The 19,327-nt window shown below is 46.1% G+C and overlaps 1 protein-coding gene across 2 annotated transcripts in view; it reads right to left on the bottom strand.

Annotated features, from left to right (window-relative positions):
* Positions 1–3,767: 3,767 nt before the first annotated feature.
* Positions 3,768–19,327, bottom strand: part of su(w[a]) (suppressor of white-apricot) — a 56,381-nt gene continuing 40,821 nt past the window's right edge. For both annotated transcript variants that reach the window (XM_050171312.3, XM_050171311.3), the window contains exons 10-13: positions 13,647–13,844; positions 8,039–8,243; positions 7,138–7,416; positions 3,768–4,259 (exon numbers count right to left, since the gene is read on the bottom strand). In XM_050171312.3, coding sequence (XP_050027269.2) covers positions 4,178–4,259; positions 7,138–7,416; positions 8,039–8,243; positions 13,647–13,844 — 764 coding nt within the window. In that variant the 3' untranslated portion in view covers positions 3,768–4,177. The remainder of the gene's footprint in view (positions 4,260–7,137; positions 7,417–8,038; positions 8,244–13,646; positions 13,845–19,327) is intronic.

A 19,327-nucleotide genomic window follows, 5' to 3' on the forward strand; every position in this document is an offset into this window, starting at 1 on the left:
AAATAAAGTAGCAAAAAAAATGAGAACCTACTACGTCATTTCCTCCACACTTTTCTCCTAGCGCGCGGAGGGGGTAGGGCACGGAGGAAGGAAACTAAGGAGAGGCCCTGACGTCACTCTTTGTGAAGCAAAAGTGAAGCCGGAATTTGGCGTTGCTCATGGCGATGCTCCGCCTTTTGGGCCACCCTCCTCGCTTGTTTACATCTTTCGCGAAACCACGCCGCGCTGCGCGTGGTGTCGCGCGCTCGCGCAACATCTGGCAGAGCACGGTGCAGGTAACACAGCGCAACAAGACACGGCAAACCCGCCCACTCAGCGCCTTTGCCACGGCCCGAAACCTACCAGAGTAACACGTGTGAGCGCTCAAAACCATAACAACGCCGCCATTGTGGCCCAAAAGGCGTGGCCATACAACAGAAAAAATAAAAAAGCAGCAAAAAAATGAGAACCTACTACGTCATTTCCGCCACACTTTTCTCCTAGCGCGCGGAGGGGGTAGGGCCTCTCCTTAGTTTCCTTCCTCCGTGGGGTAGGGCCTCTCCTTAGTTTCCTTCCTCCACGGAGGAAGGAAACTAAGGAGAGGCCCTGACGTCACTCTTTGTGAAGCAAAAGTGAAGCCGGAATTTGGCGTTGCTCATGGCGATGCTCCGCCTTTTGGGCCACCCTCCTCTCTTGTTTACATCTTTCGCGAAACCACGCCGCGCTGCGCGTGGTGTCGCGCGCTCGCGCAGCATCTGGCAGAGAACGGTGCAGGTAACACAGCGCAACAAGACACGGTGACTAACGCAAACCCGCCCACTCAGCGCCTTCGCCACGGCCCGAAACCTACCAGAGCAACACGTGTGAGCGCTCAAAACCATAACAACGCCGCCACTGTGGCCCAAAAGGCGTGGCCATACAACAAAAAAAAAATAAAAAAGCAGCAAAAAAATGAGAACCTACTACGTCATTTCCGCCACACTTTTCTCCTAGCGCGCGGAGGGGGTAGGGCCTCTCCTTAGTTTCCTTCCTCCGTGCCTTCCTCCGTGGCCGGCGCTCATGTTCGCGGCTGCCATCTTGCATTTCCCATACACGCCCGCGCGCGCTTACGCACGCTCGCGAGCTGCGTATACCCTCCGCTGCGGAGTGCTTTCCAGCGGGCGTAAACGCTGCTCCGTAAAACCGCTGGCCGCCTCAGCGTGGTGCGCATGCGCAGTCGCGTCTCCGCTCGCCCGCTCCGCTCCGCTGGCCGTAAACCCGCTGGGCTAAAACTCTCTATTTAGGGCAAACGTAAGCGCAAGGTATATAGCGCAAGGGGACAGGGTCTGGCCGCTTGACTGTGCCGTAACGGGATGAGCCGAGATGAGCAGAAGGGCAAATGTGAATGGTCTGCACGGTGCAGCCACCTGGTGGCATAGAGCTCAACCATACACAGTAGCAGCAACGAAGCGTATTCTTTTTTGCTGCTGGTGCGTATTTTTCGCAGGTGTGTAATCATCAACACATTGTTTTTATAAATGTTTCATATGTTTTACACTTGGTTAGAGCAATATTAGCGCTGTGTTTGGCTGGTTAAGCGCTGCGCCAACAAGTGTCTGGACCGTGCAGACCGATCAGGCCGCTCACGTACGTCTGCGCCAAAGTTCCTTCATCAGCTTGAGTTTATGCCTCCAGTCATTTGCCGATATGACCAGCTTGCCTGTGGCTAAGGGAATACCAGACACGTTCGGCGCTACGACAGAATGCTCGCAACGCACGCTGCTTCGATAGCTCTCGCTTGGGGTCGACAGCCAAGCGGCTAGCGGAGAGGTTTCGCGCGGGCGGGGGCGGGCTTCAAAACAACCGGAAGTGGACGATGTGACGTCGCATCGTGACGCAGGACCAGTGAAGGCGGAGCTTAGCCCCGCTCGCTCGGCGAACGAGTTGAGGAGGAAAAGCATGGCTGGGGAGGAGGGTAACTTCTAATCGCTTGTAGCTCCATTAATACGTAACGCTTCACTTAAATTGTGGTGCGAATGTTCTACTTAAGCTGTACCCTACGCGTCTACAAAATTTGTCCGAACCGTTTCAGGGGCCCTTTAACACAATATGTTGTGCAAGCGCCCAAACAAAAGATATTCAACAGAAAAATCGGGGTGCAGGTTATATGCCGATATTGACTAAAGGCGGGGCTTCACGGCAGCGCAAATTTCCCCTTGAGATGCAGTTTCAGGGCAGCCTGGGCCGCTCTGCCGTGAAACCACCTTTAGGCAAAGTTCTCCGCCATTAGCATTGCTGAAGAGGTGGGGAACAAAGTTGAAGGTATGACACGGACGAATCGTGCATGGAGACTGTATTTACAAGGATTTGGGCTTTGTGCAGTTATTTCTACGGGTTATACGCGCACATTTCTTTTTCATGGTAGGGTGTTGTAAATGGAGGTGTTGCTTGCACGCACAAAATGTACACAGTTAAACCTCCACAATACGAAGTCGGTAAAATCGGCATTTTGCTTCGTTACTATATCGAAATTTCGTTACATTTGAAATTAGACTTTTTACACAAATAAGTACAATGGTCGATGGATTTTTCTTACAACGAAGAATCCGTGAATTTTTTCGAATTGTCAGACAATAAAAAAAGGCAAATTTCAATGCCAAAAAAATTCAGTTGAATTTGTCAGCAACGACATCTTATCGACGGTACAAAGTGAGGCCAGTTAGCTTCCACTCCGCCGCTGCGGCTTATGGTGTCGCCGGCAGTGGGACGACGCTATCATGAGAAGCAACGGCTTCGTCTGCCTCTCGCTTCAAAGCGTATTCGAAACTTTGTTACGTAACCTCCAGAACAAGATGTGCGAGAAAAGAGTGCATACGATCCCGTCACGCCATCTTGGCACGCCTTCTTTTTCCACACGTGGCAGGTTACCTTTGAAACAGGGCGCGCAGGCTGCGTATGTGCTCAGCAGCGTTGACAGCCATGGCCGCGCTGGAAAAGGAAATGCGCTGCCAACCTCCCCCCCCCCCCCTCTTCCTCCCCTCGTGTGTGCTTTATCTCATTGCCATTAGCTTGCTCCCCCTTGCCTTTTCCCTTTGCTAGCATGGGAAGACGGCGCTCTTCTCAAGCCATCCTTCTCAGCTCGCCCTCGCATCAAAGCATACAGTGTGCGGATATGCTGATACAATCTTATTGCACTTGGACTTTATATGGCACATGTCGCTGCTCTGCTTCCTGTCGCTCGTGGTTGCGCATGAGATTTGAGATGCGTTTGCAAGTAGCTGCTTGCAATTCAACCATTTGGCTACCTGCGCTTACGGAAGTTTTCATTTATTGTCTCGGCATTTCTTTGTCCCGGCAGTGAAATTTCGTAATAATGAAATTGAGTATAAACACACTTCGTTATATTGAGGTTCTAAATACATGGTGTTCTATGGACAAGAAGTTATAAAAAGTTAAAACGTCATTATTTTCGTTATACTGAAGTTTGTTATAATGAGTTTTACTGCCTTCGTTCATTTCAAATATTGAAATTTGAGCCGAAGCAAATGCCGAAGTCTAGAATATTCGTACAAGCATATTCAAGTGTTTGAATGAGGAAACTGGACTTCATGTGAAGCTAAAGCTTTCATTTCAGCCTTTACCATTGCACCCTGCCTATCACTTACATGGACATCAGTGTTCAGTAAGTACTTTAAATTGTTATTCAGTACTTGCTTATTTCTTTTTGTGAAACTACTAGCACAATCAGTCACATGCCCTAATGTTTCTCACATTGTTGGGCGATAAGTTCAGTCAACAGTGACAAAAAATTTCACAAACATACTTTATTGGCCAACATTCATGATGCAGAAATTCAAAGAATCCACACACTAATAGTTCTTGGCCTTTATCATTAGCCAATCATTGTTTGCTCCATTTTTAAGCTAGAAGTGAGACAGAACCCATATCAAAAGGCAGTTTTGGGTCCAATTACAATAAACTTAACATTTCAGAAGCACATGGGAAAGCCAGGACTTTTACAAGACTACAGTTTTAACAGGCTTTGAACGTTACCAAGTAAATACTACAAGCCAGACTGCAGGGCCCCATGATTCTCTTGCTCCCAATTGTCACCACACATGTTAAGCAAATGAAACAATGAACAATGCAAATACTAGCTAGCTTGCAAATGTATTATTTACAACCATGGGACTACTGTACAAGATTTCTACAATATTTCCTACTTTCTTCTTACTGGACTTCTTGACCTTGATCTCCTAGCTTTGGATCTTCTCACTGGCGATGGGCTTTTACTATGTGACCTGGAAGCAGAATGATAATACCATTAGAAATTAGAACAAATAAAAAGCAGTACAGGCAAGCCAAAATTGAGCTTGAGAAGTTTTCTCCATAGACAATAAAGAAAGCTCAACAGTAGATACAGGATGTCTATAAAGTTGACATTTCCAAATTCCCTTAGTTTTCCAGGTTTTCCCTGAGTACCTTTGCAAAATTCCCGGAGTGATGCAGTTTTTTGTCAAGACGAGATGAAACCATATCACCCCGTGCTGTCACTCTCTAGTAAGCATATGCAAAAAAAATTAAAAGAAAACGACTTAATCTAATATGAATACCAAGGAGTAGGTAGTGTTTATGTTATTCAAGAAGAGGATAGAAGAGAGGGGTTAGAAAAATGCACAGCATGTAAAATGTCTTTGAAAAAAATTGCAAATTGAGTCGGACATTCTCAAATACGAATAAATAAAGAAGATGCATACGAAAGCAAATATTTTCGAATATGAGTTATTTCTATCAACTGATAGCAAGCTCAGTGGTATGAGGCCCAAACTTTGTCACAATTGAGATTCTCTCTCAACAGCTCGTAAGTCAACCTCAACTGTCCTGACATACTCTCAGCCCACGCATGGCACCTCAGTGTTGTGTTTCACTGCTTTAAAGAGTTTATTTTGGTTTGGATGAGGGACACTTGCATCTCGGCATCAGCCAACACTTTGTGTTTTGAGCTCAAGCTCCTTCAAAATGGCGGCAGCACGCTTCCTTTCCCGTTCATTCCTCAAAGCGTTGGTCCTTTCTGTTCTTGTACTCGTTTCGCCACTTTTTCACCCCACGGACCATTTGAAGCATCTTCTTGTTCAGTTGCACAGACCACGTCCGAGTTATTGAACTCCATAGGGCCCGCGAAAACTTCCGAAAAATTGGCCAGTTGGAAAAAAATAAATGCATGTCATTTACTGCCCTTAAGGGCTCAAACCGCCACAGACACATTCGAAAACGCTCTGAAGGCCTGTCGGTACACGTATTAGGCATATCGGTGCTCATAATGTGACAGGAAATACTGGGTGCATGCGTGTATAATTAAGGAATACTTACTGCGTCCCGTGGCAATAGCCCCTTCCCACGCTCGTTATGCTTCACTGCAATACTTTTGTGTATGCTTCACCAAGTAACATATCTGTACGGATGCGAAGCTCACTTTCGGGAACTGGCATTATGCAATGCACCATGCTTTCCAAGCTTCTATGCCAATCATGAGGACCGCAAAGGCGGAGTCCGTGCCATTACTGACAGCAGTGAATTCTTTCAATAAAAAACACGGCACCCAACGGCAACAAGCTTCATAGCAAACATCAAAGCAGCTAGGCCAAGCATTGCCGCAGTGGTGGCTACGGCTGCCAGCGAGAGCAATACATCTGGGATCTGCATGCGAGAGCACTAATTTGAGGCGGCGAGGTAATCAAAATGGCAGCAGTGGTGGCGTTAATGCCATTTCGGACCTGCGGTCATGGAAAAACATCCGGAAAATCAGACGGCGTATCGTTCTTGCGTCCAAAATTTCAGACGTTCTGATACATTGACTTTATGGGCTATGTGGTGGTCCCGCGAATCCGTCCAAATGATCGGGAATCCGGAAAGTCGGTTGTTGACTGTACACTGGCAACTTCTCCAGCTAACAACAGGACGTCAAAGATGATTCGTTACGATTCCTGTCTGTTACTCGAGCCAGCATTACCACAACTTATGACCCTTTCAATAAACCCTTTGACCAATGACCTTCAATAAACCCTTTATGACCCTTTCAATATGACCATGCACTCACTAAAGTGAGTGTCACTTTAGTAACACAGTGACAATTAACAAGAATAGTCACTCGGAACTGCCTGTCATGATCGGTGACATAAATGCCTTGGAAAAGTGAATGTAGAAAATGCACTGGAAAATCACAATGCATCCAAGCCATTTAAGGTTTGCTCTAACCAGGTCAGGTCAAAGGACAAATTAAATGTCAGACATGCATGCAGCTACAATAATGAAAGCTGCTGAAGGCCAATGTTGAAAGCATCAGACACGTTTCTTTACAGAAAAATAAAAAGTAGTATTACTTGCGCAATAACATGAATGTCTTCTTTTCGTGCTGCACTTTACTCCTTAAATTGCTGCCGTCGAGGCCACGCACAAGTCACTAAAGTTTCCGGCATGACAGCTTGCAAATGACACCAATGTGACGTAACACTCTCACAGTCTGACGCTAACGTGCCTGTGTGACACAAGTATAAACATCCATAAACTTTTTCAGAAGAATGGGCACTGGTCTCAAAACCATGCAACGCAGTTGAAATGGAATGACGCCGCTCCCATAAAACAACCGTGCAGTTTCACCCGAAGGGCCAAGCATTGACAGCAATAGCAAGGAAGGACAAGCGTGCAATACATCTGGGAAGAGTCTGGAATGATAGCATGTGACTCAATCGCTTGTGCTAACTATAGCTGGCACCGCCTATCTCTGCTGAGTGTGTGCCTCTCCCTCCTAAGACACGGGCGCTGCTTCCAGCCAATAGTGAGAGTAGCTGTTTTCACCTTCCCGCTCCTCCCCCCCCCCCCCCCCCCCGCCACTCTGACCAATAGTGCCTGTTCATTCTTTACCCCACTCTTCCATGCTACCACCAACCTTTCTACTCACACTCCTCTGCAGCTGCACCACCGTTTCCTGCCTTGAACCTCGTCACACTCCTCGTTACACCCTCAACAAATCATGATCAATGAGCTGATTTTACGTTTACGTTGCAAGCACCATTCTCAACCAAGAACCATGAAAAGTGGCTGAAGTGACCAAGAAGTCATTGCTTAAGACCCAAACTAGTGGTCACGTGGTGGGGGCCATTACAAACTGGCCAAGCGAACCTTTTAGATGCTCCTTGCCGTGGCGACCGGTGATGTTTGCGATGGTGTCTTTCCCGTGACTGCGACCGGGAGGCATCCCTGCCATGACGGTGGTGGCGGTGACGATGCCTGGTGGGGGATCGTGATCGATGGCGTGACTTGGACGACGATTTGTGCAACCTGTGCCGTGGAGAAATTCCCTCCGGTGAAGCAGCCCTGTCATTGCTCCGCTCCCGCGCAGTGTTAGTGGCAGGCGAAGCAGGAAGCGAGTCGGTCGGAGCTCGTGAAACATCCGCAAGCCTGCATGTCATAGATAAAGCATTTCTATATCTCTGACGAGTAAAGAATGCTACACTACGATTCATTTATAATGATGCTGCAGGATTGAAAATATTTTTATTGCTCTGCTAATTAGGTGCAAAAACTTTTGAACTCCATAACAAAATGAAAAGCATGAATTTTGTTACGGTGCATTTATGCATCTTGTCAGACAATTAAATTCTTGCTTTCAAAGAGATGTTCTTCAATTAGAAAATGCGGTGCCAAATGAAATTATGCACAGCAGAATTTCAATAATTTCACAGGGTTGTGCAAGATATTCCTAGCAGCCAAAGTCCACCAAGAATAACAAACAAAGCTTTTTCATTGTGGTAGCAGAAATCCCTTCATTCCAACTTATTTGCGGCAGTAAGTGCCTCATAAAATTGCTGAATTTTTTTCGGACACCACTCTGGCGGTGCCCCGCATTACGCGATGGTGACAGCATCATGTCGCCCAAATGGGAGCCTGCCCTAAGCAGCCCCGATCTTGAAGCACAACTATGTGCGTTCCGAAAGACCTGACTAAAGTTTTACCATACCATACCACAAACATAGCTCTTTTAAATGCAGCTTACAAGCTCCTATTGACAGGAAAATCTGACCTGCTTGCGGGTTCCTTAGGCGTAGAAGTGCCACTGGAACCTTTGGAGCCATCGTGCTGATGTCTAGCTGACGTTGCCGAGGTAGAGCCCGCGGCACTGACACCTTGTGAGTCCTTGATCATGCTGAGAAATTTCGCAAGGCGTTTCTTGCGCTCCATCTGCAGCTGTCGAGCTGGGGAGAGCCGGTCCTTCGATGATGCACCCTCTGAAAATGAATCAATGAAGCAACATCCCTTACACTATGTTCCATTAAGGGGAACGGAAAGAAGAAAAACAACAAAAGAACAGGAACAGCTGCGCAAGCATATGCAAATCTGAACAACTCGCACATTAACAACAGTAAAGATACATTGAAACCTTGATATAATTATCTTCAGGGAACTGCGGTAAACTGTTAATTATTCTGGAAGGTCGTTATATTGAAATCCTTAAAATCAACCATTCTGCCCATCAAACTATGCGTGCATCAATTGTCAATGTACGGGCCATCCACAAAAGCCTCAGTGTTGGCTCTCGGTCCGCGCTATGGCTGTTTTCCATAGGCTCCTCCAATGCAACGCACTACTAATGCACCACACAGCAACAGTGGCGTACGCAAAAGAAACAATGACACCTACAAAACCACAGACAAAGAGGAATGTCAGTGCCATCTCCAAAGCACAATGTTTTTTTACCGACATCCCTTGCCGTGGAAGCGGCAACTGACTCGCTCAAGGCGGACAAATTAACTTATCCAAAATGCAAGCACATGTAAATGACATCGTCTGAAAAGGGCAGGCCGTGTGGGATCCCAGCAACCATGGAGGCTACATTTCTACACGCGTGTAATGGCCGCAGAAAGAACCACAAAAGAAAGAAGAGGCACACTCAGACAGAAGGATGAAAGAAAGAAAAGACGGGCCTCCATTGCAAGGTAACACTTGTCGTCGGGGTAGAGTAAGCGCCCGCAAAACCTGATATGTCAACTTCACAACAGAAAAGTGAGATCGAGCAATTTTCTTTTCACGCGCCATGTGTCAGGTATTCTCAGGTTTCCTATGCCACCGTCATGCGAGAACCATTGTGAAACTCCCCTATACAGCTTCACTGCAAGAAATTATGCAGACACCGAGAACTGTGGCAATCAATTACTGTATATGCAAAGCACTTCGCACGTAGCTGGCTATCTAGCATCGCTTGTTGTTCTGCGATGTGTTATCAGATGACAAAATGTGTCCAGGTAAAGTGAAAGATTGTGTGCTGACACGTGGGTGTATGTGACAACGGCAAGGTGACGGCATGAAAAAGACTGCTTAACAGCGACGATGATGGCATGATGACTGACTTACTCTACTCAAGCAAAAAATCTTACAAACTGCTTCGCTGTGACCTGGGATGATCATGATGACAATGAAATGTCACACAGCATCTCGAAACGCTAACTGTCACCGGAAAGGACGGGGAAAACTGGCACACTCTTACTTTTATAAGCAAACTTCTTGCTATGCGACATGGCACACAAGGACAGCAGTAAGGCTGAGAATTATTCAACCATTTTCTTCCCACATCTGTGGCCTAATGAAAATTGTTGCATGTGCATGCTTGTAGCTTTTCTAAGAAATTGTTGCTACGCGATGTGACGCATGCACTAACTGTCTCAAAGCGCTAATTGGCACAAGAAAATTATAAGCGAGTCTGTGACCTAATGGGTACAGCTAACGAGGCATCGTGTAGGGGTTCGGGCCCTTAGTTTGAATCCCACCATCAGGCACACATTTCTTTTACATTGAAGAGTGCCCAAAACGAGGTGAGACTCGAACTAGCCTGCCACAAGGTGCCTAGTATGAGGCAACGAATGCTTCCCATTAAAAATATTGTTTAAATAAAAACGGTGACGCCAAAGACTTGCTAAGGAAAGTTCAGGTCTCTTGCATACAATGCTATGGATGAACAGTCGCTGACCAATAATTCAGATTTGGTCGATTATGTGGATTCAGGGTGTCTACCAAGTTGGCATTTCCAAATTCCGTGAGTTTTACAGGTTTTCCCTCAGTGCCTTTGCTAAATTCCCTGAGTGATGCAGAACTATGTTTTATGTCAAGACGGGCTGAAACCATATCGGCAGATGCTGTCACTCTTTAGTAAGCATACGAAAAACTTAAAGAAAAACGACTTAGTCCAATTTGAATACTAAGGAGTAGTGTTTATGTTATTCAAAAAGAGAATAGAAGGGAGGGGTTAGTAAAATGCACAGCAAATAAAATGTCTTCGAAAAAAAATTGCAAATCGAGTCGGACATTCTCAAATACGAATAAAAAGGAGTGCATACAGAAGCAAATAGTTTCGAATATGAGCAATTTCTATCAACTGATAGCAAGCTCAGTGGTACGAGGCCCGAACATTGTCACAATTGAGATTCTCTCCCAACAGCTCGTAAGTCAACCTCAACTGTTCTGACATACTCTCAGCCCACGCACGGCGCCTCAGTGTTGTGTTTCACTGCTTTAAAGAGTTTATTTTGGTTTGGATGAGGGACACCTGTATCTCGGCATCAGCCAACACTGTTTTTTTGAGCTCAAGCTCCCTCAAAACGGCGGCAGCACGCTTCCTTTCCCATTGATTCCTCAATGTGCAGGGCCTTTCTGTTCTTGTCCTGTTTTCGCCACTCGTTTGCCCCACAGAACACTTTAAGCATCTTCTTGGTCAGTTGCACAGTCCACGTCTGATTTTTCAAACTCATTAGGGGCTGCGAAAACGTCAGGAAAATTGGCCAGTTGGAAAAAAATGCATGTAATTTACTGCCCTTAAGGGCTCAAACCGCCACAGGCACATTTAAAAATGCTCTAAAGGCCTGCCGATACACATATTAGGCACATCGGTGCTCTTACTGTAGCAGGAAATACCGGGTGCACGCGTGTATAATTAAGGAATACATACTGTATCCCATGGCAATAACCCCTTCCCACGCTTGTTATGCTTCACTGCAGTACTTTTGCGGATGCTTCACCAAGTAACATTCGTGTACAGAGGCGAAGCTGACTTTCAGGAACTGGCATTATGCAACGCACCATGCTATTCAAACTTCTAAGCCAATCGCGAGGACCACAAAGGTGGAGTGTGTGCCATTGCTGACAGCAGTGAATTCTTTTAATAAAAAACATGGCATCCAAAGGCAAGAAGCTTCATAGGGAACGTTGAAGCAGCTAGGTCTAGCGTTGCCATCATGGTGGCTACGGCTGCCAGCGGATCTGCGTGCGAGAGCGCCAAATCGAGGCGGCAAGGTAATCAAAATGGCAGTGGTGGTGGCTTTGATTAATGCCGTTTCGGACCTGCGGTCACGGCAAAACCTCCGGAAAATCAGACGGCAAAGAGTTCTTATGTCCGAAATTTCAGACGTTCTGATACATTGACTCTATGGTGTATGTGGTGGTGCCGCGAAGCCGTCCAAATTATCGGGAATTTGGAAAGTCGGTCGTTGACTGTATACTGGCAACTCCTCCAGCCGACGACACGGTGTCAAAGACGATTCATTACGATTCCTGTTTGTTACTCGAGCCAGCATTACCTCGACTTTCGACCCTTTCTGTAAAATTAAGCTGATTTTCCCTGATAGAAGCACAAGTTCCCTAAGTTTTCCCTGAGTTTTTACAGACTACTCAAAATCCCTGCAAATTCCCGGTTTTCCCGATTGGTAGACACCCTGGGATTGCATTACGGCACTGCCACTTGCCCCACAGAAGTAATATGTAAGGCCAGATGATATTTAGGACGCCTTACAGCATGCAGTTTGAGAATAAGGATTCGGTGTGCATGACTGCATACTAATTCAGTCCCTAAATCAAACAGAAAGAACAATGTTTAAACATTTGTTTACGTACACTGCAGACGCCTCCTTAAAACTGAAAGTAGCGAAGCCTAGTGACCACGCCCAGACCTCTGGACAAGCCAAGCCACTTTCTTGTAGAGGCTGGATTCATGGTTTGTCGCGTATTTTCTGCGCATACTGAGTCTTGTTTCTTTACATGTGAAGTAGCGGCATAGTCATGGGCGACTTTTTTGAGTTAAATTACAGGTTTTCGTTGCCCAGTATCATCAAGCTGCTTCAAATGACGCCACGTCCACCCTCAACATCTGCAACAAGGAGAGCAGAAATGAATCTAATGAAGTGCCAGACACTGACTGTCGCAAAGAGACATTCAATTATTTGGCTATGAGTAAAAGCCAACCTGTGTTCAAGCTGCGAGTGACGGGGATTTGGTACAGGCATTGACTGTACTGTCGTCTATCTGTAGTGACAGTGGGACAATGATTACATTACAGGGCGAACACACCACATGCAACTGTATATGTGCGCAGAAACCAGTTGACAAGCTTCTTTTGGCCGCATATGGAGAAGTAACTTATATTTTGGCAAATGTGTCCTTTCAGACTCCCGAGCAATCTAGCCTAGATGTGGTCCCCGTCAAATGTTAATGATCAGTCAGTGACTGTACACCTTTCAGCAAGAGCATGCAGACCAGGTGTGTTGCAAAAAACGACTTGCCTCTATGCCTCGGCACGTAACTTGAAATTGAGCGCTGCAGATTAAAGTCCGAATGGCAAGCACCACAGTGCATTTGTCAGTTTCACGTTGCCAGTACAATTTGCCAAGAGATCCATATTTTTTGGTAAAACCTCTAATCTGCATATCTTTAATTACAGGTGTACAAGCTCTTGCACATCAATCACCACTTTGGATGTATGTTCACCAATAAAGCACACATGCTATGTCTCTTGGTGAAGCCTTTCTGTTAGCTGCGATGTAGCATTGTGCCTAATTGACTTTACAAATTATGGCTGTTGCCTCCGCGATTTTGGTGCACACAAGTGTCTTTTTCCTTATTTTCTTGCATGATTACATGACACAAGAGGCTTCAGATATGATGATGAACAAGTGCAATCCCAAAGTAAAATTTTGCATCGTTACAGATCTCGGAGGCACATAAGACACACGAAAGGCTTTGTATAACATGACACAAACAAGTGCGAACCCCAAGCAATGCTTGCTTAGCAAGTAAAATTTTGCATAACTACAGATTTCAGAAGCTCACATGACACAAGGGCCACGATTTTGTAACTATGCCTTTTCCAGTGCTACTGCCTTTCGACACTTTTCGCGTTCGTGACACCCCATCCCGTGTGGAGCGTTGAATGCAGCCACTCACGAACGCGAGAAGGCATCGCTACAAAATCACGCCTAAGGCTTCAGACAAGATGCTTAATGAACCAACTGAAACAAGCACAACTTGCTATCATAAGTAAAACTAAAAACTAAACAAAAAGATATTATGTGATGCACTAGGCACGTACAGTTTCTGATATAGCAGCCTTATGTCAATAAGTGTTCTCTGCATAGGCCCATTTGAAGGTTGCATTGCCATTTGGGGTTTTTCTTGTTCCTTTTTTTACATCCTTTCTGGCGTGCAAAGCCTCCACGATGGCAAAAACAAGGGATTATTCCATAATTGTAATCTACCAATATAGTCTTGTACCTCTTTACACCCCTATAAGCCTTTTTGCTTGAAAAAGTAAATCCGTTTTCTGTAAGAGTGTTAACCTGTTTGCTACACGCAAGGAACGCAATTCCTACCTGCATTCTTATCCCTGACAGCTTTCTCCACCACCTTCGCTGACTCCTCAGTGGGTGTAGTGGCAGTCGGTGCCGCTGTTGCAGCTGGGGCTGTAGCTTCAGCTGGCCCTTCCGAGTCCGATTCATCAGCATGAAGTGGCAACCGCTTCTTATCCTTTCCCTCCAAATCCTTAAGCTTCAGTGTAAAACTCACAGGACCTGGGAGCAAGCATTGTAGGGCATAAGGACCTCGTGAAACGAGCCTGGAGCAACTCCTTTTTAAAGCACTGTTTCGTGGAATAACACCAATAGCATACCGTATTTACTCGATTCTAATGCCCAACCGTTTGCAGTGACCTAAAAAAGGAAAGTCCTTTACAGTACCGTGCAAGTCATTCTTTCATACAGAAATACAACTTCCTGTCATTTGGAAAAGCAAGGATTTACTCCAAATGCACAAAAGTTGAGATAAATAAAAAAGTCGCAGTTGTCCCCGAAAGGCAAAGCATCGATTTTGATAGCAAATTCGTAGACAGCTATAATAAAAGTAAGGTTAGTGGTTTTATCGGCCGTATAAACTTGCAAACATTCGCTTACTTACTAAATTAACAAGCATGGTGCCACGTGCGCACAAAACATGAACCTGTCTCACTCAATGACTGCAAAAACTTTCATCAAAAACACTGGAGTGATGAAGTGCAGCAGCAGGAGCGAGCAAATTGACCTTTGTGCGGCCTCTTGCTTCAACGCGAACTAAACGAAGAGAACATGGCGCGGTGAACCTAGATGCGTAAACCTGCCTCCATCACAGATCACTTTCAAGATAGAGGCCGTGCAGCTGCTGGAGTAGAACGCCTCTCTTGTTTGTGCCAGTTCTGTACAAAAGTTTCAGGTACTCAGAATACCCGTGATACGGCCAGATTTCCATCCGTCTCCACACACGCGATGAATTTCCTATTAATTGTGGCATCGTGATCAACTCGGCGTGTCTTCGTCTTCGTAGTCGGTACTTCCATGCCGATAGAGCAAACGCAGAAAATGGGAAGATTGACAGTGGACTAACTGGTCGACTAGCCATGGCCTACGACAGCTAGGCTCGAAGAGCGTACCAGGGGGCCATCTTGAATACTGATGGCGATATGGTAATGCATATTTAAGGTCATACTCGATTATAACGTGCACACAATTTTTGGACCCGTTAATTCAGAAAAAAGTGCACATTAGATTCGAGTAAATACGGTAAGCACTGAACCAAAATAGTCAATGCCTGTGACAATGGATCCACGTACAACATACTTTTGGAAATAACACACCATTCTTCTCACTTAGTCTGGTCTGCCTACATTATCAATGCGACAAGTTCCGCTTTTAACAAAGGTGGCTATAACAGACTACTGGCTACAATGGACGAACTTTTCGATAAATTTTGTCTGGATGGTGTAAATATAACGTAACTATTTCTGGCAGCTGGTGGAAATGATCAAAAAGCTCTTTTTCTTTTTACGGAACAAATACACTAGCAGCAAACTCCCTGCAACAACTTGCCCTGCAACGCCCCATCAGCGATGAGTTCTTGTGTTGACCACATGGGCCACTCAACGCTGCTGGCTCAGTGCCAAGCAAGCCCCCGAGGGCCCTGTTAGGCCTAACCAGTTTCGAAGTGAAGCCGTAGCATATGGCACTTCTAAAACAACTGCTGATGATCACAAAATGCACCATTTTGAGAAAGCTTTACTTCTAATCAGATCAATTCACACAAAAAGGAAGATAGGCTACTATTTGTGGTGTTCTGACTGCGAGGCACGTGATGCAGTTGAGCCGTCTCCCTGGCGGCGGCCAGACGTGGACTCCCGAGTTCAGTTGCCTCGTACTGTGGCTCTCGTTAGTGCTACAGATATGACAGTGGCCATCGCTTATTCCGAATGAGAAAATTAAGACATCCTTTGATTCTACTGGACACTATTTTGTGTGAATAACAAACTGTAGCCGATGCATGTGTCATCAGCGGCGGCTACACACTCAGGCTAGGTGGTTGGCCGTCTCCACAGTTATCAAGGTGTACAATAGAACTTCGTTGATATGATCCCATTCCATTCGATTTCCCGGTACCAACGTTAGCGATCAATAACACAAAAAATGACCCAACCAGTCGCATTTCTTTTTTGTACCGGTTAAGACATTCCCAGAATACGCTATCTTTCGGTGCCAACGTTCAGGACATCGCCAAACTGCAATCGTACGACAATTATTTCGGCCACTACATCTCGCGAAACAAGAAAAGGTGCAACGCACGCACGATCGAGAGCAGTAGGTGCCCGCTACGAGAGTTGCCCTGCATGTGAAATGTGAGAATGCCAGCGCGCACTCAGTTTCTTCTTTTGGTACCAGCAAGTCACCTCGCGGATCATCGCACCTCGCATTCACAGCTATTGATACCAACCCTATTGCGATAAGTATCTTCACCTATCAGTTTCATAGTGCACGTGGCATAGTGCCGTTGAAAGCATAGCACACCCATTTAACCCTTTCAGGGTCAATGACGTAAATATATGGTGCTACGAACGAGTCCAAAATGGTTGGTGCCGTACATTTACAGCGCCGTCTGTATGTTTAAAAAGCGCGCCAATTTCCTAACTTTTTCTTTCCTGGCATGTGCTGCCACTATGTGGGAATATGCGGAAATTTTTTCTCGTGCCTCCCTTTCTCGGTTTTCATTGCACGGTTTGTTTTAGAGCTAGTTTGTTTGCCCTGGCACGTCTGTATACTACGGCTCGCATATTGGCGCGTGGGCGGGCGGGCGGCAGTTAGTGTGGGTTTTGTTCTACGGGCGGTTTCGGCTTCTTGCGCTCCCAAAACTGACAGCTATCTCGCTAATAGCTGCTCAAAGGGCGACCGCCTGTTACTCACTCGTTTAATGGTCACAGGGGTGCGCATACGAAGGATGCCGCCGTGCATGCGTTTCCTTTTCTTTTTTTGGAGACTCGCAAAAACTAATTGGCTCTGGTTGGCGATAAGATAAAGATTAGCGGAAGTTTGTCACACGTTCTGCTTTTTTAACGGACAAACAACCATACAGTTTTCTCAAGTGCACTCAGCTACGCAGTTCGATTACGCTACAGACGTAAATATTAGGGTAAGAGCAGGAACATTTGAGACTTGCAAAATATTCTTGTGCGTGGATTTTCTAAGCCTGTATATATAACTGTAAATGTATAACGATGCATCAAATTTTTAATTCTTCTAAGTTTATTTCCTTTGTTTATTGTTGTTACTCATGAATAAACAGTACATATACACCAACACAAGATATCTTTTTCTCACTTACGGTCCCCCTAGAAAAACTACGGTAATTTTTTTTTTCAAAATAGGTCCCTCTGAAGAATTTAAATCTGCAATAAAAAAAAAATCCACCCTGGGTGGTTGCATATGGTGAAAAAATAATTGACCCTGGGTGGTCGCATATGGTGAAAAAAAATCGACCCTGGAAGGGTTAAGAGGCAATAACTTAAACGCACTGCCGTTCCTTGCTGCAGGCAGTGCGAAGTGACCGTCATGTTTTGATCTGGTAGCATCACATTCCACTGTCGCTCACCTGCTCAAATTATTTCTCGGTTTCTCGCTGCCGTCTTAAAACACTATGCAATAGGAAAATGACAATATGTGTCTCTGGTTGCTCAGGCCTCACCGGCTCCAGGCACATCGTAAGCGTGCTCAAGTCCCAAAAATAACAATGTGCGTCTCGTGTCGCTTGGGCCACATCAGCTCGGCTAAAGTGTCGCATGCTGCAACGATTTGCACAACATTTCACCTTACGTAGATGCGAACTACGGCCGAGTCTCACGAATTCTTTAGTGACTTCAGATCGTACGTCTTCCTGGTTGGTACATTTTGTCTCCAAAACGCACAACCTAAGTTCTACTGTACGTATGCGCTAGCGCGAGAAAACGGCCATTTTTGAGCAACCAGCATGTGGAAAACGGCGGACAGGAAGACGCTCTGCCGTGTCTTCCTGTTCATCGTATCCAGAACACGTGTGGTAGTCAGTGAGCGTGCTTCTCAACGAGGTGCGCCAGTCGATGCGAGGCAAGAACAATGAGGGTGATGCACAGGAGGAGATGCAGAGCAAATGAACAAGGAAAGAAATAAGAAGCGGCGCCGGCGCTTGCACACAGGGGCTGCCCAGGACACGGAGAAGCCTTTGCTCAATATCTTATCAGTGGTGCATCCTCCGCACTAAATGTGTGCACACTGTCGCTCTTTGGCAGCTTTGGTTCTTCAGTTTCTGTGTGCCCGTCACAATACGCATCCTCGTGAAGTGGACATATCATGCATGCGACCTTGGCTGCTATGAGTTTAAGTGGTGTTCTGCAAACTCAAAGCTTTTAGCCTTTATGCCCCCATGTGAGCTTCCGCCGTTCCTGCCAGTATGCGCACATACAAACTTGGGAGGCATTCACAACAGTTGCTGCGGCTTATCGCCCGAGAGACCAAACTCCACTTCACATGCACTGCTGTAAGTTCAGCCCATGCGGGTGATCGCACGGGCAATCTTCTACGGGTGTGAACGTATCGAGGACAAGCTTCCCCAATGGCATGCTGCCCAGCACCACCATTGGCTAAATGCATCGCATTTGCATCAAAATGCAAAACACATCGCAGTGGCTCTACGGCACTTGGAAGTGCCGTAGAGCCACTGCGAAAGTGAGGGCACAGATGGCACGGGCAGCACTCGAATGGCGGCAACTTATTTTGCGGCCACCATGTACTCGACACCACGGATCGCCGCACGTGGATCAGTCCAAGAAATCGAATGAGACACTGTACGTCGTACGAAATTTCAGTCTCCGTTCTGCAATAGTTCGTGGAGTTGGTGGCAGAGCCGTGGGGAATTTTGAATAAACAAGCGAGTCCGATAATTTAGTCAGCAACTTACTTTCCTTTATGTAGTTTTTTTTTTTTTGTGTGTGTCACTCTGTCTGCTTCATGTGAAGACCACGAGTTCTGGGACTTCACGCTTTGCGCATGTACAGCCCATGCAAAATGTTGCTTTGGTTACGGTGTAGTCAGCTAACAGTGCAAACATTCATGACTCCGACAATTTACAATATAAGCAGCCTATGGTCTATCTGGATGCAGTCTCAATAGGCCAGGTCGAAAAATAAAGAAATGCAGTGAGACATGGTGGTTACAGAGTCGAAGCTCGTTAATTCGAACATGCTTAATTCGAACTTCCGGTTTATTCGAACTGATGCAGTCGTCCCGTCAAAGTTATGTATGCCGATGGACAAAAACACCTGGTAATTCGAACTCGCAAGCATTTGCGATGGTTAATTCGAACATACCGCGCTCCGACAATAATCTCATCAGCGCGCCATATGATGTGGCAGCGCCTCCGACCAGCATTGCTCTTACTTCGCCATAGAGGAAAAGCTTAGGAGAGACCCCTCAACATCGTGCATGAAGAAAAAAAAGAATCATAGCGGAAATGTCACCTTCTCTCAAATGGCAAGGTCGCCATTTCTGCGTTGCACCGTAATGCCCCAGCTGCAGTAGCAACAAAATATGCGGCGTGGGAGGGATCGATCTTTCGCCAATTTTCGCGACAAGCAAGCTGCGAGTGGAGGAGAGAAATCAGTGACCCTTACAGTGATGCATGTGCAGGAAACTACTGTCATGCAGACCCGCCCAACTGCTCTATCCGT

This window comes from Dermacentor andersoni, chromosome 6 (genome assembly GCF_023375885.2).
Source record: "Dermacentor andersoni chromosome 6, qqDerAnde1_hic_scaffold, whole genome shotgun sequence".
In the NCBI taxonomy this organism is placed as follows: Eukaryota; Metazoa; Arthropoda; class Arachnida; order Ixodida; family Ixodidae; genus Dermacentor; species Dermacentor andersoni.